This window comes from Carassius gibelio, chromosome A10 (assembly GCF_023724105.1).
Source record: "Carassius gibelio isolate Cgi1373 ecotype wild population from Czech Republic chromosome A10, carGib1.2-hapl.c, whole genome shotgun sequence".
NCBI classification, from domain to species: Eukaryota; Metazoa; Chordata; class Actinopteri; order Cypriniformes; family Cyprinidae; genus Carassius; species Carassius gibelio.
In genome coordinates, this window is record NC_068380.1 from 8970866 (window position 1) to 8997258 (window position 26393).

Below are 26393 nucleotides of genomic sequence, written 5' to 3' on the forward strand. Positions count from 1 at the left end.
CTGGCCTCAGGTCAGTTTTGAGCCTATTAGGGCACTTCTGAAAATAAATCAGCCCATGCACGCTCACTACACTGTACCGGTTATTGCTACACTAACTGAATTATTCAATATTTTCTCATTACTGCAGATTGAAGCAGACTGTGATTTTAATATTTGAGAGGATGTAAGTTTCATGCCTTAAAGGTTTGTGGCTGTTAGTCCATGCGTGCTTGCTTTGAAGATAATCTATATGCTAGTGTACAACTAATCTTTGAATTTTTGTATTTAGTTGGACAATTTGTAGTTTTTTAGAAGAGCAATTTATTTATTTGTTTGCTAACTTGTACTTTCTTTTTATATTTAAAAACGGAAAAACTGAATAAGCATTAAATGTAATATTTTTCAAAAATAAAAAAGATTCAAAAAAGATTTCACAATGAACAACTTTCATGTTTTTAGAAATAATGTTGTGATGCCTAAATTGATATTTTCTCCACATTTTTACATTTAAATCTTTTTTTATTTTATTTTAATTTAGTTTTTAGACAAAGTAGCATAACATTTAAATATCAACCATATCATGAAAATGTAAGAAAATCTTGTAGCCTGCATGTGTTCATTTTTGAAATATTTAACTATGTGTGAAAAAGTCCTATGTCTGTCGTGCCAGTGGCGTTGATCGTAAAACACGCAAGATCTAGGTCTTTCCCCGCTGTATAAGGGTTCGGGCTATCTGAAGATAAAGGTGCTATCTTTTCTATCGCAGTCTCTTTGATTGACACTTCCTCAGCTGCCAAGTGCAAAAATACAAGATCCTGGAGATTTCATTTCCTTCATTTCCACTCCATTTCCCCAACACCCTGTGGTGTGTGGTAGCATGTCTTTATAGAAAGAGACATCAAATTAATGCTCTTGCTGTAAGTTTCTGGAGTTGCATGTTTGAGTTCCAGGATCAAACTTTTTTTTTTTTTTAAAGTGCTCCTCCGTCCTGCTCTGAATTAAACTCTGGAGTTCAAGTTTATGATAGGGATCACCACCACCAATCACAGAGTTTAAAGACAGTGAATTTTCCCTTTGTGTTATCTCTTCTCTCGCTCTCTCTTTCTTCTCCTATCTGCACTTGATCCCACTTTCACCCTCGTCAGATCACTGGTCCTCATTAGTGCACTTGGCTCACTAACAGTCCCGAAAGCCGCAGGGCTCTAGATGTAGATTAGATAGATCTGCTGTGGACTCATCTGTGCTGGGTGCTAGAGAAGCTGAGGGAAGATCTGCCACTGATGTCTGCTGTAATCTGCTTAAAAAAAAAAAAAATCAAACCCTTGCGTTTTTATTACATTAACGTTGCATGTGCTTTCTTTCCTAAGTGTTTTACAACGCAAAAATCTATATTATATTTCTTTAATATATATTAAACCAGCGGTTCTCAATTCCAGTCCTCGCGTCCCCCAACTGTGCATATTTTGCATGTCTCTCCTTGTCAACACACCTGATTCAGATAAAAAGATTGTCATTCCTGTGAAATTTACCTTTAAGCATTAACATGTCTGATCTGTTGTTAAATGTCCTTTTCTTAATAATTAAGCAACCCTGTGCAGTAGGTATTGGAATGGAATAGGTTAGAATGGAAAAGAGGAAGGTTTCTCACACAACTGATCCACTTTAATTCTGTTTCTTTCCTCAGAAGAAAGAGAGGGAGTGTATGCAGCTACGTATCGGGATTCTGAGGTGCGAGTTGGAGAGACAGAGGAAGGCACTGACGAGAGAAATGGACATGATGCAGAAAGAGAGAACGCAGCTTGTGAAGAAAGGTAACCAAATTCACCAAACTTTTCCCACTTTTCCCACATGTCCCACTTTTCTTCTTCTTCTTTCTTCCTCTGTACTGTTATACACCAGTGGTTCAAATCCCCACACACGTGCAGTCTGGCAGCGTTCTCTTCCAAAACTATGTGTCAGACTGAAAGTGTGGTGAAACTCTTCATCTTCTTTTTCACTGATGTAACTTCACGTGTGTTCCAGTATTTTAGAGGACCGTATAGAGTTCCGTCTGCTAAAATGTATTTCCAGATCTAAAACGCTGGCTGTCCACTTTCTCATGTAAATGTATTTCCATGCCTTGAATTGAGCAAGGCAGTTGTTTTACATCAAGTCCGACATCAAATATTTTTCCTGTTCCCACTTAAACTGAAAAGGTCGCAGGAAGTAACAGAATTGCAGCCATTCAGAACTTATTTAATGTTTAGTGATGTGTTCAATTATTTATGATATCACTCAGCTTGATATCTGTATCTAACCAACCAACCAACCAAAAAAAAAAAAAAAATTCTCAATGAGGTATAAAAGCACAAAAGGCATTGTAAACATTTGTTTAGCAGGTGAGCGATTTAGCAGTAAAAAAATCATTTACCATGTTTTACACACCTGTCGTAGCAAACGTTTGCCAAAATGATTTTATGATCTTGTAATAACGTCATTCAGGAATTTAGACTCAATAATTTGCATAAACGGGATTGTTTACAATTAATCACTGTGTTCGCAGTGTTCAGATGACATCATCCTGTTGGAATTCTGGTGTTTGAGTCTTCATGTTGGGAATCTGACTTCCCATTGCATTTCTTTAAGAAGGAATTAGAATATTCCATTTTCAGGGGAACTTTGTATTCTCTTTCAGAGATTTTAATTTGTCATGCCCAATCCAATGGCATATACATTGCCTGTCATAACTGATTTTTGCTCATTTTTAAATTATGCCTAGTTAACCCATGTTGTTAGTCATTTCGTCAGTTTCTCCAATGATAAATCCTCTTGTAGCAAAATGGCACTTCTGGAGTTTTGGCTCGTCCAGACCTCCACCACCCGTGTTTGTTGTGATTTAGTGGTCTCATTATTCTCTTATGTTACTCTACACTGCTTCCATCAAAGATTCAAACTGTGCAGGCGGACACTGAACATTCAGAGTTTATCCAAAGCTTAAGTTCCTTCCCGCCCCATTCATCACAGCGTCCTGCCATTCATGTTTGAATTCTGAATCCTACTCTTTTTATTTGCCAACTGTTGAGCATGGGTGGGAGGTGCAAAGAGGTGAGTTTGATTGATGTGGTGGCTGGTGTTTGACTAGAGGGTTGGGCTGCATACTGTGGGTTCATAAAGAATACATATACGCACGCTTGCACAACTATAATGATTGAGTGGCCTGGTACTTGCCATCCCACAATGCATTGTAATCCCGATCTCCTAGTGTGTAGAAACAAACAACAGATTTGGGGTTCAGGGAAAGGTCTGTTCTAGATGGATGAAGTCTACCCAACAGCCTCTGCCGAGAAGAGCCTGTCCTAACTGGAGCTGAAGGGAGCGGCCCATTCATATTCACACATAGGAAAAGACTTTTTATGTGCCGAAGAAAAAAAAAGTTATTTGAACTGGAGTAAGAGGCACACCGCTTGACCCCCATTTCATTTATTCTTTGATTTATTTACTTTCTTTCTTTCTTTCTTTCTTTTGGCATTACCAAATTTGTAAGGAAGTCAATGGATAATTTAAAATGCAAAAATCCTGCACTCTACCATGTTTATTTTAGTATTATTTATTAAAATTTTATTTTTTAAGTTTTACAATTTTTTTTGCTTGTCATTTTTTTTTTTGATTTAGTTTTTTTAAAATAATTTCTATTTAGCTTGAATTTATTCACATTTCATTTTAGTCAGTGTTAATTTAGTATTGTTATTGTTTTTTTATATTTTCCCCTTTCATTTTCATTTTAGTTAAAGTTTTAGTAATTTCACTGTATTTTTGTCATTTAGTAGTTTTTTTAAATATATGTCTAGTTGTTTTAATTATTTATTTTTATTTCATTTTTAGTTTGAGTTAATTTAGTATGTCAATTTAAACCTAAATAAATATGAGAAATGTTGCAAAATTTTTATTTTTATATATATATTTTTCAATTTAATTAATTTTAGTACTTCAACTTACATCAGTCAGATGCCAATTTTTTTTTCACTAAAGTATTTTAGGTTGTAAGTTTTGTTAGTTTTTTATTTTATTTTTATTTGAGTTTAAATTCAGTTAACGTAGACTAACCATGTTCCGTACAAAACGATGTTCCGTACAGGTGACGTTTTAGCGCCGATTGCAGAATAAATAATTACAGTTCGTACATAAAATATATATCTGTGTCATCCTTATGTTTCTCTCTTTCACTCCCGATTTAAACAGAGACCAATCCGCTGTTTGTTTCAGTAATATTTGAGTAAGTTTGCTCGTTGCGCCCACCGTGCTTGAAAATGGACAGTGGGGAAGATTTACTTCAAAACTTCAGCTTGGGAGGAAGACAACTAGAGCAGCGAAAATGTACATTTCTATTCCACTTATGTTTCTCACAGTACTACAGCCTTTATTAAATGAATATTATGTTATCACAAATTGTTAAATATATAACTTTTTGTTGAATAAATGCTTTGAAATGGGAGTGTTTAAGCATCGATTGCGGGCGATAACCACTTAGCGTCACCCTCACCTGAGACTGGCGGCAGAGATCTCTTACTTTATGAAGTTTTCACATTGGTTAACCTTTTTTTTTTTAAATTAATCAGTGCCCTTCTCATTTTCTGCATCTTCAGAAAGATAAGGAAATTATGTTCTCTAACCTTTCACATAGCTCATGCTTAACTCACATGTCATATTTAATTTCACGACACAATCATGCCTAACTCGCATGCGCCCTTTATTAAAGCAGCCATTAACTTGTATTTTGATCAAATAAAAAGGTAATAATCTTTGATATTTATTGGAATTATGTTTTCTTGCAGTTAAAATAAATAAACAGCTCACCTTTGATAAGTTAAATGTCCATTTTCGCCAATAAAATCAAGTAATAAGCGCTGTACGGAACATCATTATAAGCCTGTACGGACAACCGTTAACCCCTATAATCTTCCGTACACTGGCGGAGGTGGTAATTTTCCCCAGTTTTCTCAAAAACTATTGGTCCTAAAGACATCAATCAAAGTGTAGACTGTGTAATAGGTATTCCCCCGGAGAATGAGCATACAAGCATGCTTGTATGTCTTTTTACAACGGAGGAGTGGTCACTGGCGTGCGGTGAATAGCGAAAAGTGTACGGAACATGGTTAGTCTACGTTACCGAAAATAGTGAAATAGTCATCACTGAAACTATAGGGCACTGCGTTAACTACCAAAAGCATTTAATATTAATGCATCAATTCGGTTATCCAAAAGGTTGCTTACAAAGATTGGATGGCCTTTATATTGCATTAAAAATTTAATATTTAATATTTTTGCTTCCCTTTCCCTGCTTTGCTTACATCTCCTTAGTATGAGATATTCAGTGGGTTATCATTAGTAAAGAACAGGGAGAAAAACACTCTCTTCAGGGAGCGATATGAGAGAAACAAGAGTTTCTTTTTTTTTCTTTCCCGTCATGTTCCTTTCAGTTGAAGCCTTCCTTTCCCATTCTTGCTAACAAATCCCCCACACCCAAATTTCATTTAAACACTAATGGTCCTTTAAGCTATTGTCAGTCACCACTTATTTGCTGTGATACTAACCGGGCCACAGTACCCTGAGAAACAGCATGAAAGCCTCCTTTCAAAACTACCGTAGTTTATCCCACTTACAAAGGGAGATTGCCAGAAATTGCACAAAATGACTTAAGTGTAACCACGTCTCATCTCTGTTTAATGTACAAAGCTGCAGTCATGCGCTCTCGCACTCCCCTGCCGGTTCTGGTCGCTGAGCGCTTCCTTGTTTCCATTGAAGCACAGAATAAAGCTTTGCAGGGTCAAGCCTCCTGTCACCATTTCCTTCACTCTAAATTTCTCATCACGTCCGTGCAAATGTTTTAAATTATGGCCGTAAAAGGGATTTGACATTCTTATGATCTGCAGTTGCACTCAGGACCGAGGGCCTGTAAACGTCAGATGCGGAGGCACTCCACAAACGAAAAGGAAAATTGTAAGAATTAAAAAAAATATTAGAACAGCGAAAGAGGACACACTTTGATTAGTCCTTTTTTAGAACACCTGTTTGCTTCAATTTTCTGTGGTTTAGCTTTCATGCATTTTTTCATCTTGTTTGCAAAAAAAAAAACAAAGCTTTGTCAATCTATATTTCCATCTGTATTTTTCAAGATCAGTTGTTTCTGTGGAACATAAAAGAAAATGATGTAAATGATGACAGAATTTATAATATTGGGTGAACAATCCCTTTAACCTCTGCTGTTGTTTCTCCAGAGTAGTTTCCCAGTAGTCTTTAGGAAAGTTGTGGGCGGTGAAGAGGAGGCCTTAACCTGGTGCTGACAACTCTGATGGCTGAGAGAGGCAATATTACTAAAGCAGAGTTTGTCATAGGGGATCGTTTAAAGTACAACAAGTAGAGAACAAAAGCGTTTAGACCTTTAAGTCTTTTTCTCTGCCTCTGGCCCTTTTTCTTTTTCCTGCTGTCTAGTCCTAATGAGAGGTTCAAGGCTTTGCAGATGGGACCGCTTTGCTCCAGCGACAATGATCTCTCTTCCAATTTCCCTGGTTCACACCTCCCATGTCTTCAGAAAGACAGCACCAGGGTCCAGGATGTCCCGCCAAGCTTTGCTTTAGGACAGAGGGATCCCACAGAGCAGGAAAAGAGAAGAGAATGTGAGGCATATTATAAAGCAGACGCTCTCTGTTTTACAAGTGTGGATCAGAACAAAGCAATTTTGCCCCTCTTTCTTTAAAACCAGACAGTCTGCTTTGATTTGCTCTCTTTCTACTCTCATCTTCCCTCATCCTCTTATTTTATGTAAGTGAAGTGGCAAAGAACAGAAAACAATCAACTCTTTAAAGGAATTGTTCACCCAAAAATGAAAATTGTCATTGTTTACTCTCTCTCTTGATATTCCGAACCCGACTTTCTTCCTTTAATTATTATTATTATTATTTTTAGAATCTTTCTGCAATCCTGACCACATATATTGACATATGTATACTGTATGTCAAGTCAAGTCACCTTTATTTGTATAGCACTTTTACAATACAGATTGTGTCAAAGCAGCTTTACAGTGTCAAACAGGAAAATAGTTTGTAAATAATGCAGGACAAAAACAAAGAGTCCTTTTTCCAGATAAAGTCAGGTCATTAATGATGCAGTAATGTCATCATCCAGTTCGGCTCTCTTACATTACTGTCTGTGCAATCAGTCAAGCGTCCCCAACTAAGCAAGCCAAAAGCAACAGTGGCAAGGAACCAAAACTCCATCAGAAAAAGAAATGGAGAAAATACCTTGGGAGAAATCAGGCTCAGTCGGGGGGGGGGGGGGGCTAGTTCTTCTCTGGCCAATACTGTATATGTATTGGTCCTAAGACAGATACCTGAGGCACACCACAATTTCAGCCTATCCTCCTTTTGATCTGTCGGTAGAAAGAATTTAAAACCTCCACCTCTCTTCATTTCTCACTCATTAATCTCATGAATCTCTCTTGCTTTCTTTTTCTTACTCTATTTTCTTTCTTCTGTTGATATTATTCCTGAAATAATCGACCACAAGTGTATTGCATAGAAGTGGGGATGACACATGCATTCCACTGCAACTCACACACACACACATACACACACACACGCATGCACACTCCTGGTTGATGCTTTGATGACATGGGGGTAGTAAGGCCATGCAGGCTAGGTTGGAAAATGTCTTTGAACACCATCACCATGTATCGCTTTCCAGCAAATCAGATGGAGATTTGCTGTTCTGTTTCCATTGAATCTTTTCAATGCCTTCATTAAAATTTTTTACTTATCAAATGCTTTTCATGTTTAGAATTTAGTTTGATTTGTTATTATAAATTTTTTCCAGACCCAGGTATTCAATCCTAAAATAAGATTTAACATTAATCAATCTGAAAATCTAAACAATGAAATTAACATAATCATTTCAATGGGCCTCATTCATGAAACATTCGTAAATATTAAAGTACATTTTGAGTAATTTACGTGTAAAACGGACCTTCCCGAAAACCCTCCTCCAGATTCAAAAATTATTCTTAAAGGTCAGATTTAAAGTGTTTGTCCCGCCCCTCCTCCACTGTAATTGGACGGTTATGTAAAAGGGACAGTTACCAGCTCTGCATTTTACAAAAAGTTAAAGAGTGAAAAACGAAAAAAGACAGGGAAAATTTACTTTTTAAATATCATTATAATAAATAGTGCATAAAATTGCAGTGTCATCAGTTTGTCTAAAAGAATACAGAACGTTTGAACGTTTTAAGCCATTTACCATTTACATGTGGTAGGGAGCAGGTGTACATTTCTTTCGTACCAACTAACATTTTCAAAATACAAACATTTTCATGAATCCAAAATTTACATCAGAGCGACTTTCCGAATGATTTACACAAAAAATTGTTCTGCCCTGTTTCATGAATGAGGCCCAATGTGTGTAAAATGATTTCTACCCATTTTTAAGCATATTATTTGCGCCATTGTTTCCATCACAAACAACGATTTTGCACCAATAATATTTGAACAAAATTTTGTGTGCCATTATGAAAATTAAGTTTAATATTACTTGTGAACAGAATATTTTAATTGTAATTTTTTTAAAGTTCACGGGGCCAAAGTTCATAGTTGAGTAAACACACATAAATGTACTAAAGAACAATAACAGTTTAGAAACTATATAATATACTGGAATTTCACAAACGACTTTTTGTAATCTAAGCACGTCTTATCCTGCTTCTGGGAATCGTTATCCAGTGTTTTGATTATATGGTCTCATCTTTTTATTATAATGCTGAGGAGTTATATTTATGTAACAAAAAAAAAAAAAAAGAAAAAAAAACGTACAAGCATTTTTTGAATCTCAATTAGTTTTATGTTGCCTGTAGAGGAAATGTTTTCAGAATGATGAAAGTCTATGTTTTATGATGGTACAATTAAATAGACTGCCATCAAAATGAGACATACTTACCCACCTGTACAAACACACATGAGACTACCTGTTCCTGTCTTTTCTCTCTCTTTTATTCTCTCCACCTGTCTGTGTTCTTCTCCTCAGGGGAGGCGTCGTCTACCAGGCATCAGGGTCTGGAGTCTGAGCGCAAATCTTTGACGGAGTTACAGAAGGAATGCACTGCCAAAAGGTGAGAGATTTGCAACCTGCAATTATCCGTCCCGCTCTTTTCTCTTTTTCATCCCTCATTCTCTACCCTCCAGTCCAGTGGTCTCACATCTGTCAGACATTACCATGATGGGCCGCAGAATGGGGTACTCCTTCGTTCAGACGTTTTTTGGGGGCGCTTTGGGAGATTAGGTGGTCAACTCAAACAGACTGAGGGCATGCAGGATATATTTGTGTTTTCCCACCCACTCGAATTGCATCGGTTGACAATAAGCAGAGTATGTTGTGCCAGTGCTGATGGGTTTGACATGACCCAAAGGGTCACACACAGTGGGTTGACCTCTGAAATAATGCTTTTGTATGTCTGGTGGTGTTCCTCAAACTCTTGTTTGAAGCACAGATGTCAGGCCTTGGGTATTGTTGGAATAAACATTGGTATTATATATGTTGTTTTTGTCAGTTTGCCTTTTTTTTTTAAATACATTTTTATTTAGTAGACATCAACAGTCAGAAGGTGGGAATGGGATCAGTAAATTATATAATCCAGTGTTGAACTAGCATCATCCGCATAAACACCTAAGCTCATGTGTCAAAACACTAACCATGACTTATCGCTCCGCCAACTACTGATTTTCATTATATGATGACATATTTTTTAAAATATATTGTATATTATAATTTATTCATATAAAATTATAAAAATTATTTATTATAAAATATAATAAATATTATTTTTATTATATTTTATATTTAATTACAGAATATATTTCTTATGTAAATGTATGTGTTATATTTATTTATACAGCATTCGTTTACTCAGATATGGTAAAAATATTAATACAATAAAAAATTATTATTTTCGATGGTAACATTTTTGTTGTAAATTTATAAGTGTCTTAAATGTCTTTATTTCAATTCAGTTTAATGAATCTTTGCTGAATAAAAGTATAACTTATTGTTTTATTTATATATATTTCTTACCTCAAACTTTTGAATGGTAGTTTATCATGGTTTCCACAAAAGTATGAAGCAGTTTAACCATTTTCTAAATTTTTGATAATAATAAAAAAAACTAAAATCTATGGCAAAAAATGGCATATTGGAATAATTTCTGAAGGACCATGTGACACTGAAGACTGGAATACTGGCTACTGAAAATTAATGACATTTTAAAATATATTCAAATAGAAAACCAATTCTAATGATATTTTATAATATTAGTTTTTACTATAATTTTAATCAAATAAATGCAGCCTTGGTGACCGTAAGAGCCTTCATATTATTATATAATAACTCATAAATATAAGTTTAAATTAATTCCCCTTAAAGTACTGCCACTACAGTCATACACATTTGGACAGACTGGCGATGGACGCTTCTGGGTGTTGATTCACATCTCGTGCTGTTTTTTGCACATCCACGACCCACTTCCAGTAAACACAGATCAAGTTATATTCACAGTTTAAAAGTGGTTGGATAGAAATGTTTTGACTGGATTTTGGGTGGTGTAGAGCAGGCCTGGTGGACCCACATGTAAGCTATAGTCCAGTAACGAAGGTACATCCTTCATACCTCATCATTATTTCCTTCCTGTCTCTTTTTCATGGCTGTAAATGAATACCACATTATCCTCTATCATTACTCTTCATCTTTCTCCTAAAGTCACAGACCCAGTAGCTGAATACTGAACATGGAAAGTAAACATTTTTTCAACCTATTGCACCTCACCAAGTCAGGTCTTGGTTTTAGCTGCGCCCATCCCCCTACCCCCCACTCCGTCTTGAGGTAATGGTGTGTCCCCTACTTGACAGATGTGTTCTGATTATGGTTGGTTGTACCACTGGAGGATGGGGTCAGAGTGGAGGAAGTTCATTGTAATTTGGCAGTTATGATAATTTAGTAGTTCTTACCATTACTAGAGAGATGATTTAGAGCATCATTGGCAAAGTGAACTTCCTAAAGCCAGTATAAACATTGCAATTAATACTTATTTTTCCTCTTGTTCTTTTTCTCTTTCGTCTCCATGTCATTTGGACTCCTTTATTTCCTGTCTTCCAGCTGACTTTGGCTGGTTATACAGTAGCTCCAAAAAGCATTTAGACAGTTTAGGACACTAAAAGCATACTTAAAATATGTAAATCTTTGCTAAAACCTTTTTCAAAAGTCAGTTTTTCTTTTAAACCAATTTTTCCCATGTTTGTTTTTAGTGGATGCACGAACACAGGTTTCTTAGAGTAGTATATTTACACAAGTCATTTGTTTTCATTTTCTATAGTAATAATAATAATGATATATATTTTTTAGAATTTGTATTATTATTATTAACAACTATAGTTTTTACTATCATAACTTTTATTATTATTATTATTATTATTATTATTTTCTAATAATAATAATTTCTCAATTATTTGATTGTTATAATTTTTATTAATTTATTGCAATAATAATAAAAATTAACTATCAATATAGAAATAAATAAAAATAAAGATAAATTATGATAATACAATTATTATCATTATTATTATTTTTGCAGCAATATAATATTTTAAATTATTCATTTATTTTGTTTAATGTATTTATTAAATATAATTTTATTATTATTATTAATATACTACTACTACATAATAATAATAATAATAATAATAATAATAATAATAATAATAATAATAATAATAATAATAATAAATGCTATCAGAAATTATATGTATTAGCAAGATAATTATTAAACATTATTAATATAGAAATAAAAATATATTTTAATTTTAACGATATATATATATAACACTTAATTTGAATATATATTGATGTTTTTCTGTGTTTGTTCTTCAACAGGGAGCTGTTTCTAAAATCCAACGCCCAGCTCACCTTCCGCTGTCGTCAGCTTATATCAGAGCTGTCCTACATTTATCCCATTGATGTGGTGAGTGTTTAACTCCACACACAAACAGTTTAAACACACTCAGCAAAAACAATCATAATAGAGCTTCCTGTCTTTTTTGTTTTGTGCTGATGGCTGGAGCACGTGGCATGTTGGGAATGTTAGAGGTCTGGGTCTTTTGCAGACTCTGGTGTTACTGGCTGTTAACAAGTTTGGGTTTCCCACCATCTCAGTATGACCTAGAACTACTGTTCAGTGCGTACATTGACTGGTGCCCACAGAGTCCCGCTGCCAGTCAAATCAGCTTACAGAGTAAAGCCAGTGAAAATGAGCAGAAAACCACATTCATACCAAACTATCCTCTGCCAAGCTTTTTCAGCTGTTGTATACAGGATTTGATTAATCAGCTGCTCCTGCTGTGCTCACCACTGCTTTTCTGTTGTTTTCCTTGCAGAACAATCAGAATGATTATGTGATTTGTGGTGTCAAACTGCCCAATTCAGAAGACTTTCAAGGTAAGTTTGGAGTTCGGCTATTAAATACACTTTATGAACATTCCTAAGTTGAGACAGACCGATTTATTCCCTAACCAATGAATTGCGCATTATTTTGCCATTTTCAGGTTATAGGCTAGGCCGAGAGTCATGCCAAGAAGTGTTTGCTTTCTCTCAAGTCAGTCCACAATGCGTCCTCATTTTCTGTTCTCTAATATAGAGTGAATCTTTCCAAGCATACTAAGCGGAAGGAGGGACCTAAACCAGTGCTGTCAATCTTATGATTAAATCAGATCAGAATCAGATACAGCAAGTTTAAACTCTTCTGGAGAGGAGCTCTTGAATCCCCTGTCAGTTCTGCTTCACTTCACTTCTTTAGTCTGGCAGTGGATCACAGGCTTCAGGCCATCAATCAATCATCCTCCTCTGTTCTGATCAGCGAAGCCCTGTGTCCATGGAACCCTTCAACTTGTGGTCATGAGTGAGATCACTCATAGAAATAACCGTGGTCAGACCTTCTGACTTCTCCCATTATATAAGAGAAAAGGGTTTTATTAGGGCATTCTTCTCCCAGTTCCCTATAGTTAGGCTTTTGGGGTTTTTAATAAGGAAAATGAATTGTGTTTGATGGGTACAAGTGATGTCCTTTGTTGTGCTGGCTGTGGGGAGAGTTATTCATCTCATTTCCCATGTGTCCTTTGGGCAGCACTGTATGTGTCGCAGGGAATCAGGTTTGGCTTTTTTCAGGCAGGGAAGGCATGACTTCAAAAGAACAGAGAGGTTAATGGAAGCCAGGTTGAACTGGGCACTCAGCGGCACGCATATTCACATACATGCGTGTGCAGTCCTTCACATATGTAGCTATTGCTTGGCACACTTTCTCATGCATTTTGAAAGCACAAAATGACAACTCGTATGCATGTACAACTTATTATACAAAATATATCTCCCACAGCTTTCCATAAGTGATATGGTCTGTGTCCACAGCGTGTTGTTTTCATTTGGAAATGTGTGACTGTTCTAGCATGGAAACCGTCTGTTAGCTAAAGCGTAGTGAGTACAGTGGAGCACGTGTAGCTGCAGAGATGTCTGGGGAATGTAGTTTGGATGCATGTTTATGATAAAGCACAAAAAGTATGGTTTTTATGGCTACTTGTTAGAGTTGTCCTTCCAGTTGCTTAGCAAACAAATATTTTTTCCTTGGCATTTGGGCTTTTTGTTTAAATTTACCAGTAATGCACCGAAAGGTTGCGGTTCAGACAAAAACGGGGCCATCAGAGTGATTTAGATTGCATATAATTATTTAGGAAATGCACACGTCGCAGTGTGATTATGCACATTTAAAGACTGAACACTAGCATTAGCCGATCCTTGTTTTTTTTTTTTAGAGTAGCTTTTAGCCTCTGGTGATGCCTTTGACCCCATCAGGAAAGGGCATCGCTGGAGTGAAATGAAGTTTTGCATGATATAAGGTTGTTATGCGGCTCCCTGTAACTCAACCCTAAGGAGACTGAACAAAATGAATGGCCTTTATCAGCTTCCATCAACTTAACAAATGGCCTCTGATTTATAACCTCAGATTGGAGTCAGTGAACTTCAGTTGTTGGGACTCATCCTTTAAATCAGAATGTACAAATCTTGACTTCAACTGAAATGAAGAACTTTTTTGTGCATTGTGACATTTATTTAATGTTCTCAGACATCAGATGCCCATTTTCTTCATGGAGTTATGACTCTTTAGGGTCTGCGACATCCTTTGGTTAAAATTCCTCAATGTTTAAGCACCCTTTTTACCTTGTTCACATCATGTTATTAAATGATAAAGAGCTACTACTCACTCCACCCCCTCTCTTCTGTTTTTTGACTGCGTCCTCAGTTGCTCTGATGTTCAGTGATCCTAAAAATCTTCTTTCTTAAAAGATTTCTTTCCTTTTTGATTTTGGGTGGTTAAATATGACCCAGAATGTTCTTTGAGATTCACCTGTCTTATTTGAGTTTTATTTGCTGTGAAATTTTCTCTTATTTGAGCCTTTTGTCTGTGTTTTCCTCTGTTTGCTGCAGCAAAAGATGACGGGACTGTTGCGGTGGCTCTGGGTTACACGGCACACCTGGTGCTGATGATATCCAGCTTCCTCCATATTCCACTCAGGTATCCAGTCATCCAGAAGGGTTCCCGCTCCTCCATCAAAGACACCATCACTGACAAACTCTCAGAGAAGGAGAGAGAGTAAGAATGTTTTTTTTTTTTCAGATTCTTTAAGTTTTATTGCTTGGTGATTAATTACATTTTTCATTGCTCTGTATCATTTTTTTTTGAAAATTAATAGTTGACAGTAGAAAAGCAACAAAAACAAACTAATTGATTTATCTTATGCATTACGTTCTAAAGACTTTCTTCCCTTAACATGGGAATATTTATGCATCTTTTTGCACCTGCGGTTTATGCGTGTGTAATTTGTCCAACTTGTCTGGTTCAGTATGTGTGTTCAGTGGTGGTTTAAGGCCCTTTTTGGATTAAACGCTACTTAAACGCCGTGGGGTTCTGACTTTCATGTGCCCACCTCGCCTCCCTTTCATCCATTCCTTTTAAACTCTCTTTTCTTTCATCTTTTTTTTGTTTTTTATCTCATCCTCCCTCTCAGTAGATTACCACGTCTGCTGCAACATGGGAGATAAATAACATCCCCGAAAAGAGGGTCTCACTGGTGTCTTAAGTTTGTTTTTGTGTATTTTACTAATTGACATTTTTTCAAAGCTGCATAACTTCCTGACTTGAGATTTTAGTAGAGTTAATTTGTAATGTACATTTTATGTGCTTTTTATTTGTAATATTTAAAGGGTTTAATTCTATTTTGTTTGATTTTATTTTATTTTTTGTCATTTTTATACGGAAGCCCTTTTCTGCTACAGAAAATTATTGTCACCTTTTTTTCTCACAATTCTGAGAAAGAAAAGTCAGACTTGGAATATATAAACTTTAGGGATGCACGATATTGGATTTTGGCCGAGATTCGATATGCCGATATTTTCAAAATAATTTTGGCCGATACTGATACCGATATATATATATATATATATATATATACTAATTTTTTTGCATGATATATTTAAACTTTAATTTTACTGAAGAGAAATCCATGTATCTCTTCTGTACTGATTCTACCATAAATGTATTATTTTACAAATGTAGACAGACATTCACACCTGAAAAACAGGTCTTGGTGCTGCTCAGGATGACGGCTCTTAAGATGTGTAATCATATTTGTAGTGTTGAAAGACTGTTGTTTTACGACTCCTCGCATCACTTGTGCTTTACAAATATTGCAAATAGCAACTTTGTTATCTGTTTGACAGATCTCGAAATGAATATTCATATCGGCCGATGCCGATAATGGTCATTTTAAGCTTTTATCGGCCGATGTGCCGATATTATCGTGCATCCCTAATAAACTTCGAATTCTGAGTTTCGTACAATGTTCTCGCTGTTCTGAGCCATTCTGACTTATTTTTCTCTTAATTCTGAATTTACATCTTTTCCCATACTTTTGTTAATGGTAGAGAGATTTTTATTCATTCATTTATTTTTATTTTTAATGACATTTTTATGAAGCCCTGAGTTACAGGTGTATTGTGGTTATTTGAAGATAGCAATATTGAGCGCATTCCAAGATTCATTCTGTTCCTCCAAATCTGTTTGTAAACAGTTTTACCTTTGATATCTGTTCTATGTCTATAACTGTAGCGGCTAGAGTCACATTTCATCATCTAATGGGATTCTCACGCAGTTCTTGAAACCACCATGTTTGCCTGGTCTGCCATGAATGCAGTTATTTCCCCCTTATCTTCATAATTTCACGTTAAATTACATCCTCAGGGTGTGATGTTGCCCTATCGTGTGTTAAGATGCTTGTAATTGAATTTTTGTGTGCATGCTATCTCTTGGTTGCCATGGAGAAGGATGCACACGCTTCGGGCTTGGCCTTTGGAGTCTAAAGACCTTGGAATTTTAATGCCAGAATGTATGGGCACTGATATTAAAGCGACGGCTACCTCATTCAAATTATTGTTTTTCTGTGTTTTGGTGCTGTAACTAAGCAGGAGCGATTCAAGAAATGAGGCTACTGGTGTGTGCTGATTACATGTCTGCGGTGCACATGCCCAAAGAGGTATCACATTCCTGCATTCCGCACATGGCAAAAAGCCCCTTAATGAAACTCGCAATAAAATTGGATTGTTATAATCAGATGGGCCCCCTATTTGAATGACGGGGGTCGAGATGCCTTTCTCCGCTTTTGATGTAGGATTAATGGCTGATTTCAACAGCTTATAAATGAGGAGGAAGAAGATGGAGAGGTAAGAGAGAGGGGAGGTAAAAGAATAATCCTGGATTGTGCCACCTCTTCCCCTCGTGGTGTATGATGACTTCATACTGCAGCTAGGGATTGGCACTTGTACTCAGAAGTGACTCAGGAAATACAATTACTGCATGACTTGATTGATTTTTTTAAACATGTATTGTAATTTTTATTTGTTACAATGGCGTTTGGCAGATACTTTTATCCATGCATTTGATGTACACTTTTTCTCAATTCATGCATTCCTTGAAAACAAAAAAAGTCATAAAAGCCATAAAAAAGCACAATGTTCTATTTTTTTTTTTTTGTGCTACAGGAACTTTGTGGTTAATTATTGTTATTATTAACAATAATAATAATAAATTAGCATATTGAAATGATTTCTGAAGGATAGTGTGACACTAAAGACTGGAGTAATGACAGGTGAAAATTCAGCTTTGCATCACAGGATTAAATCACATTAAATTTACTAAATTAAAATTGTAAGAATATTTCCCAATATTACGGTTTTTATTGTATTTTTGATATAAAATAATAAATAAATGCAGCTTTGGTGAGCATAACAGACTTCTTATTAAACTGTTTGCTTGTTTTTGATTCTGCAATTTAAATTCATCCATATTTAAATATTTAAATGCATCTAACTTGGTGCATTTGCATCAAACTACACATCATTTTGTAATAAATGCAATTAAAAGCTAGTTTGTAAGCAGCTTGAACTACTAATAAGCTACTGTAATGTAGTTCAACCCAAAACAAATCTTCTGCCATCATTTTCACAACCCTTACTTTGTTGGAAAAAAAACAGTTTTCAATATCTTGAGTGTTCCGAAAAAAGAAAAAAAAAATATGCAGGTTTGGAACAACATGAGGATGAGTAAACGATTACTACATTTTTATTTCCATATGGACCACCCCATTTAAATTAAAAGATTCACTACTTTAAGTGACGCTTAGCTAATCCTCAACTCTACACAGACAAAATATTTTTCAAAAAGATTCAAAATAGTGTCTGATTTATCTGTTGAGTCCTCCAGCAGCAGAAATGTCCACATCTCTAACAGTGGCTGGCTCCGATTAGCTCTTGCACATTTCTGATTTTCAGTTATGTCTAGCCCAGACATCCCCCACCAAGGGTCCCGATTTGTTGCGTTCAACATTAATGCCTACATCCCTAGATGTTCTGCAATTTTCAGCTGCATGAATGTAACTCAATAGGCCATCTTTCGGCAAAGCAGAAACCCTTCACAGGGTTCAAAGACAGTACATTCGGCCGCCCACCTCCCGCTCTGCCAGTCACGGAGACTCCCTGGAGACAGCGCTGTTATGAAAGTCAAACAACAATCAGGATACACTCTTCGTGACCCTCAGCCTGTGTGTTTGTGAACGTACACCGCCATTAGCAGCAGCTGAGCAGGGGGTGAAGCTGCTCAGCTGTTAAAACGGTCCCATGTATGTGTGTTTGCAGATGAATCAGGTGCCGCTGAGAAGATGAAGGTCTAGCCAGTCAGACGTCAGACTCCAAAGCTCATTAAGATATGAGTTACAAGGAGAAGGAGAATGGAGGGACCTATGTGGACCTCGTAATTAACTCCGCACGAGCCTGGCCTGTACCAGATCATATTACCCCCAATCCAACTGTTACCCTGTGACCTCCACACACCAAAAGTTACAGCAATGTGAGCTGTAATCAGTCCCAAGGTGTCATTGTTTAACATTGTGTTAGCCTTATGCTTGATAAATATGGTTTAAATCATCTTCACAATCTCTCTCATGGCCTGTTGGTCTGGCGTTCATATGTCTGTCTGTTGTAGCAGGGTCTTGAGTTTGTGTAGTGGGTTTTCTCCTAGCTGCAGTTTAGGATGCTCATTAATCTCCTTCAGTTTAGGAAGATATACCAGAGGTCTTCATAACTGCACTTACTGCATGAATTTTCTTTGTAGTCTGTGGTTGTGATTTTGGAGCTCTAGTATGCAAGTAGTCATTTAACAGATGCTTTTATCCAAAGTGATTTGAAGTAAACTTGGTACAGGTGCGTGCTCAAGGCTGGGCTGTGCAAAATTCAGAATCAAAGAATTGGCTCCTTTTCAGTTCATTAGCATGAATTTGAATGGAATAGACTAGATAGGTTTTGTGTTCTATTGTTTTTTTCTCTGTCTATCTGTTTATCACTTATTCAGTTCTGTCGGTCTGAGTGAATTAAATACATGTGAATCATATTCAGTTTATCTATCGTTTTAACATTTTGTTTTCTACCTGTAAGTTTTTCAATCTGTCTGTTCTTCTGTCTATTATTCTATAGTTTTTTATTCTGTCGGTGTCTGTTGTTCTATATTTTTTTTTCCTCTAAACTCTAGAAACTTTCAAACTTCAAAGGCTTTAAACTTTGAAACAAGACACACCTCTATTCAAATTCAGTTCAAACTCATTCACAGTTCAATTCTGAAAGCCACACAATCATAGATTTCCTGGTTGTCGGTCAAAATCACAACCTTTCGGTTACCAGCTCAGATCTTTTACTACTATGCCCTCTGATCTCCAGTTTTTAGACATTTCTTACTATTGTGCATAACAAGACTATAACTGTTCCCACAATCTGTAGATCATCTTCATCCAGTCTCCTCGTAGGTGTCAGTGAGGTGGCCCATAAGCTGGAACAACCTCTGACCCCACCTCCCTCAAATTGTTTAGGGTTTCATCAGATCACCCAGCGTGTGTATACACAGATCGAACCCCAGGCCAAGATTTATCCATCTGATGATAAAGCTGTCAGGACAATGATTGTGAATAAAGTGTAGTGTGAGTATTGTGGCAATAATTTGTCATTTTTCATTGAAGTACAATCATAGAGCCAGAAATCTTCCGTGAGATCCTTATTAGATGATCATGAAATTTGATGACTCATTGAATTGGAATTCTCAAATTAATAATTATTCCATTATTTTCTATATCCAGTCACTTTTGACTTAACTGATCTGTGATTAATGAGATGCTGGAGAGATGTTATTAAGAATGTGACTTGCTTTTCTATGCATTCACTTACTGAAATTATACTGTTATCTTAAAAGCTTAACTTTATATATAGACATTCTTGAATTTCTAGCCTGCTGTGTACATAAATTGAGATCTACAACTGTCAGGCCACATTCCCAGTGTCATAACTGTGAGGCATTTGGAGATCTTGTTTTCTATACTGTCACTTTCTGAAATTATCTTATAATGGCTCTGTTTCAGATCCTAGTGAACGGACTACCTAACCTAGAAATCATGTTAAGGCATCTTATGCACTCTCACTGCAAAAGTTGTTCCGAACCGTAGGCAGCAAAATAATGCTAATTTAAGTTCTGAAGCAGCATCAAATTATATATTTTTTTTAAGGACAATGCAATCAAGGTAGATTGCTTAAAACAATGAGTAGATAACTTGATGGAAGAAATCAGAAGAATATTTGTTGTTGCCCAATGAATTGGAACAAATGCATCCAAAATGGTGGACAGAGTGGATAGAAATGTGTATTGTAAAATATATTTATATATTAAATAGAATATATATTTTACAGATTTTTTTGTGCTTGATGAAGTATCAAATTGTTAGCTCAGTTGTAATGCTGAAGTGTCTGGTGTTGTTTCACATTAATTTGTTTGATTTGTTTACCCCCCCTATATTATTATGTGGATCTGTATGTCCCTTTAGCTGTAATCATAGTGTCAGGCCACATTCCAAAATCACATTCTTAGTAATTTCCCTGTTTATTTGATTTTACAGCTGCTTAAATTGTGCAGTGGTCATCCATTAAACCGGATCATTCGCTGGAATATCAACCCACCAGTCTTGTAAATGAAATCTGACGAATCCCATTTCGACCATAAAACAATAACTTTCGACATGCAGCCTTCTTATTTACACTCTTCTTTCCACTACTTTTCCTTGTTATTTAGCCATAACTTCCATCCAATTTGACGTTAAATGCACTAATTGGACTGACAGGAATTGGCTCTCAATAACTTTCTGGATCAAAGTTCAGGCCCATATGGGATTGAAGGCGTAAATTTAAGGTTAGCAGCTCTGATCATTAAGCTACCACCACCCCAGGCCTTTGCTTTCTTTTCTTTTTCTTTCCATGCGTATTAGAGCATTTGTGTCCCAGTGAGAAAATCTTGGACTGCAGTTCTGCGGTTCCTTCCTTCCTTCTCCACTTGGGATGCCTCATCTGTGACCAAATGATGCGGTCTGGAGTTTTTTCACTCCTATACCAATATGATCTTCTATTCCTTGACCCTCCTCTTCTCTTAATGTAGCACTACACAATTTGTACACACAGTTCTTTTTCCATAACATTCTTTGCAATCTTGGAAGCTTCTTTCGGTCCCCTTGGTGCATTCTTGAAATCCAGTGGACTCTAACATGTTGCGCCCACATTTCTTCACTTCAAGCCCATCGCAGCACGGCAGATTGCCGCAGAGCTCAGAGAGGCCTGGAGATGTGGTCCAGATGTACTCTGGGTGATGGAGTCCAGAGATTGGCCCGTTAAACCCAATCCCCCCTCTCATATTGGCTTTTATTTGGAACTATATGATGGCGCTGTCCACTTTTTCAGAAGGACTTTATGACAAGCATAAAAATGGAAGTAGGAATTGACATATCGCTCCATGAGTTGAGGAGTTGCCAGCTTCGGCTCCCAGACCAGAGAGGGTGGTCGTGAGCTCAAAGGAAAGGAAAATTATTATTTTGATGATGTCTGCTAAGATGGATGTACTTCCTTTTTTGGGGTTGACTGGTTGTTTTATTTTCGTCTTTGAAGGGATCACAGCTTAGTTCCTCCTTGTCCGGATGCATGTCATGAGCAGCTCCTAATTGCAGACATGTCATAAAATTCGAGAAATACCGATCAAACCATTGCATTTTGTGAGCAGTGTGATTTATAACATAATGACTTCTTGAAGGGCTGATATCATCTGAAGACTCGTCAGTCTTTTATGTGGCCCTCAGGGACGAAGTTTGACGGGGCTGAAAGTTGATAAAAGTGCTCATCATAAAGACAGAAGCGTGGAGCCATGCTGTACCCAGCAGCTGAATACCTCATCCCCTCTGGCTGTCTTCTGCTCATTTCCATCCCTCTGTCTTCAAAATGTTCTCGAGTTGTGGATCGTGCCATGCTTCCATCGTTCTTGAAATCATTCAGCTCTTGTTATTATCTTCAGGTCCAAATTGTCTCCATCTTTAAGCATGTTTTGAGTAGTCAGATTAAACTTGTATATGTTGGGATACCCGTTTATGATGCTTGGAAAGCCTTCTTATTTGAAATGACTTATTTTGATTGCTCCGTTTATTTTCCTTAAAATTGTCAACAATCTTGTTTGTAAAAAAAATGATCTTGTTCTTAGGTGTTGGTCTTAAGTAGTTTTCCAGTCTGGAAGAGGTTTATGGTCTTCATTATGTTTCGTTCTTAAAAGGGCTGCACAATATGCTGATTAGATGAATATTACATTTTATTGGGGAAGAAAATGAATATTGGTGCATCCCTAGATCTTCATATAAACTTTATTTTCTGTATTTTCATTGGAAAAAAACTGACCAACTTCAACTTCCCTATTCAACTTTTGATTGTTGTTCCCTTTGGTCTTCTGGTATTTGACTGAGAATCTTTATACTCACGCTGCAGTTTTCCAGACTAGCCACGATCTTCGTTATGAAGTTTCACTCTTCGCATCCGCTTGGCGTGCGACTGGGCCTCGATGAGAGTTAAGGGAATACTGCAGCAGCCTGCCGTTTGGTGGGTGGTCGGAGCAGATCATGCATAAGTCCAGGAACTGTCGATAATCTTCCCAGCTACTCCAAATGACCTGCACTAATGTATACTCTCCACAAGCCTCGGCATATGTGTTCCGCCTGCCTGTTTACATATAATAACTGATACTCCAAACATGCATAATAACGTGCTATCTCCTTTTCTTTTTGTGCATATATGAAACATACTTTCAGCGTTCCCACTATGCACATTGTTCATTCATTCGCCATTGAAATAGAGAACATTCCCCATAACTAACGTGTTTTTAATGCAGTTTCAGGCGTGCGGAGTCATAAATCAACCTAGCTGCTTTTAAACAAACACCTGCCTCCAGACTGTCACCGCTAATGGCAGCACTTGCCGTATAAATCAACCGTAGCTGTAACTACCAATATCATTGAAACGATTACACTGAGCATCTGCCATGCAATGCTGTTTTAATCGCTGATAGCCTTGTTGTAACTGTTCTGACATTTTCCGCCTGTCTTTTAAAACATGCGTTTGTCTTGAAAAGGTCCAAAAGAAATTTGTGGGTCACTTAACCTGTCATCTTAGTTTCTTTATGAGCTGGTGTAAGAGAATGAGTTGTACAACCACCCCCCACCCCCAGCTGTTTAATTAAAACCAGAAATGAGGCGAACAGGAAGAGAACACTTTTTACTGTATGTTATAGTTATTTATTACGCAATCCATCTGAACTTTTTCATATACCCTTTTATTAAGTTAAATATTTCTATTGCTTTTGCGTGCGGAATGTTTGTTGGCATAACGTTTGCAGATGATTTTAAAATGATCAAAGGAGGACTATTTCCGTTTCTCTACCACTTTAAAGAAGCTAATTTTTACAGCAAAACTCAAAACTTGTCACAAAAATATGTTAGGTAAAAAGTACCTCCCATCAATATAACCACAGTCTCCTCTCTTTTCATTTCAAGATTGACTTTTTTGTAACAAAAGATCTTCAGATGTACTGTTGAATGAAGCTGATTTCCTGTTTGTGAATATGTGATAAATCAGAAGTGATTGCATTAGGAGATGAGTTAGTTTGTGGAGTCTGCTTTAGAGTGGTCAATTCTTGGCTGAGCACCATCACTTTGTCATAGAGTGGTTAAACAGAACATAGCGCTTGTGTGCTAACATGAGGTCATGAAATGATTCGAGGTGACGCATGCAAAACATACACTCACTCAAAGTATATGTAAATATCCGGTCTCATAAAGGAGCTTTTTGTAATCGTACATGCCCGTCTAGTCTCTCTTCTCCTTTTGTTTAGTTAGTTTATGATATCACACTAAAAAACAACCACTAAAAAAAAGGATTGGTGTAGGATTTATTACTTGGTGTAGAAATTACAGATAAATTACACCATTACAAAGAAAAGGCAAGTAACGCATTAAATAAGGAAAAATAATTTTTTTTGGTAAAACATACTGCTGTGTTCTAATCGTGTTTTATTTGCAGCTTGAATAAATCATTTTTTACACTGGTGTGAGTGAGAGAGAATATGAAAAGCGTCAGAAGGAAAGTGAATGAGAATCTGTGTTGCTGTCATGTTCAATTATCAAAACCTTTTTTTTTTTTTTTACATTGAGTAACATTCCAGATCATGCTTCAGAAGGAAGTTTCAGCAAATGTGGGACACATGGAGCCTTGTTCGTGCGGTTGTCTTATCTCGTCACAAATATTTACTGGAAAAGTACAGCTACTGGTGACACCCCTGCGTTTGAGGAGGTACAACGATGAAAGCAAAGTTGCTGTAAGGTTCTGGATGGGACAAATTGTCTCCACAGTGCCCTTAAATCTGTTGGTTAGGGTGAGGTGTGATACAATGTTGTCTTCAGTCTCACCCATCCACACAGAGACACACACACACACACACACACACACATTTATTTATATAAATAATAAGTATTATTTATGTATTAAAAATTAAATGACTTAAGATGGTTTATAATAAGTATATTTATTTATTTATAATCATAAAGCAATTAAATAAAATGATTTAAAATTGTTTAAAAATGTCTCTTATTTCTTTTTTTTTTTTTTAAATATATATTAAAATGAATAATTATTTACATTTTTATTTTGAAAACAATACTAAGATTTTCAAATGTTTTAAGTAACTTGAAAGATGAATGATATCCAGCTAAACTCATCCATTTGCGGTTTTCCTTGTTTTGTGTGACATTTTGCGAGGTGTGGGGTGAATGTAAGTGTTATCCTGCCATGTGAGAGTGAGAGTGAACATTTCTCCAGGGCTCAATGTAATTCTTCACATTTCCAATAGTGATAAAACCATTCTCATTTCCTTTCCATTTCTCTCTCTTTCAGTCCTCTTACCTGAACTCACTTTTCACATAAGTACGTACACATGCTTACACCCACACACAGACACACACACACATAGACGCATACTTTGTTCCTGCCTCCTGTTGCTCTGTTATAATATATTTGACTGGACAGTCCCTTGAGGAATTCCTGGTGCTCTGTGAACCAGAGTCACAGCAGTATGATCTCACACACACACTGGAGAGCGCTCATTAATCACTGTTAGGTGACCGTGTGTGTGCACGTCTGCATGTGTTTGTGTGTGTGCAAGTGATTTTTGGCTGCCTTACTGTGGTTGTTTAAATGGAATGGTAAAATGTGGCTTGCCAGGATGTGATTGGCAACCAAGCAATGTTTAATTCCGGAACCAAAATGCATGTTTGTAATGTTTGTAAATGTTTTGTTTTGTTTACTGATATTTTACATTATTTCTAAACATTTTTATATGTTAATAATGTTTTATAATTATATGCCAATATTTACATTATTAACAAAACCGCCTATATTGATGCTTTATTACTTTCAATATAAAATCTTCTACCTTGGCCATGTACCTTGTTCTGCTCTTTTACACTAAAAATGACATGAATGACATGCTGAAGTGTGTGCGTGTGTGTTGAGTCCGTTGAGGGTTTTAAGTGTGCACCTGCTTCAAGATTATGCCCCCACCCCCCGGGTCTTACTGGTCAGACAGGAAGTATGTGAGTGTGTGTGTGTGTGTGTGTGTGTGTGTGTGTGTGTGTATGTTCGAGAGACAGAATTGTTGAGACAGGAAGTCGAGGGAATTGCTGGGTCTGTCTCCACTCTTCCACGATTAAAAGCATGAGTTCCAGGTGCCACTGACAAAAAGTCCTCACGGATTACAGAGGGACTTCTGGAAGATCACTCACACCTCTGGGTTTTGGTGTCTGCTGCCCGTAAGCTAAAGTGTGTGACCCCCAGACCGGTTACAGTCCACTACCTCTCCTACTGAGACGTTTTGTGAAAATAAAAGATGAATGACTCTGCATCGCTCGTTCACAATCATGCGACTCTTATAACTGCATTCCTCAGGTATGGTCTTGAAAACACACACGCGGTGTTTTAACAAGCCCGACAGTGCTGTCAGGAGAGCTTTGTGGTTAAAGTGGTGATGTTTTTGTTGAAGGTGGTTAAGCTGAAGGCTTTTCTGTCCTCTTCTTGTTCTGTCTCTCTTTCTCACTGTTTCTCTCCCTCCCTCTTAATAACAGGGCAGTAATGTCGTACTCTGATATTAGGAGGCTGAAGTTATGTCAGGTGTTAGTGGAAGCAGCTTCGTGGAGGGTGCAGAATATTCACGAGTTGTCTTTTTGTCTGTTTGTTGAACCTTTTCTATCCTAAGTTTTCTCAGAGGGACTTTCCAACTGTGTTTTTCAAGCCAAGTTCTCCAATAAAACAAATAGGGTGTTCGGTTCAGGAGGTCTGCATGTTTTTTAAACGAA

At 36.8% G+C, this 26393-nt stretch overlaps 1 protein-coding gene across 4 annotated transcripts in view; it reads left to right on the forward strand.

The window, feature by feature from the left end:
* Positions 1 to 26393, forward strand: part of LOC128021093 (UV radiation resistance-associated gene protein) — an 89227-nt gene that overhangs the window by 20204 nt on the left and 42630 nt on the right. For 3 of the 4 annotated variants that reach the window (XM_052608017.1, XM_052608020.1, XM_052608019.1), the window contains exons 8-12: positions 1664 to 1790; positions 9028 to 9112; positions 11923 to 12010; positions 12423 to 12483; positions 14524 to 14689. In XM_052608017.1, the coding sequence (XP_052463977.1) occupies positions 1664 to 1790; positions 9028 to 9112; positions 11923 to 12010; positions 12423 to 12483; positions 14524 to 14689 (527 nt within the window). The remainder of the gene's footprint in view (positions 1 to 1663; positions 1791 to 9027; positions 9113 to 11922; positions 12011 to 12422; positions 12484 to 14523; positions 14690 to 26393) is intronic. The other variant, XM_052608018.1, reaches the window with a different exon arrangement.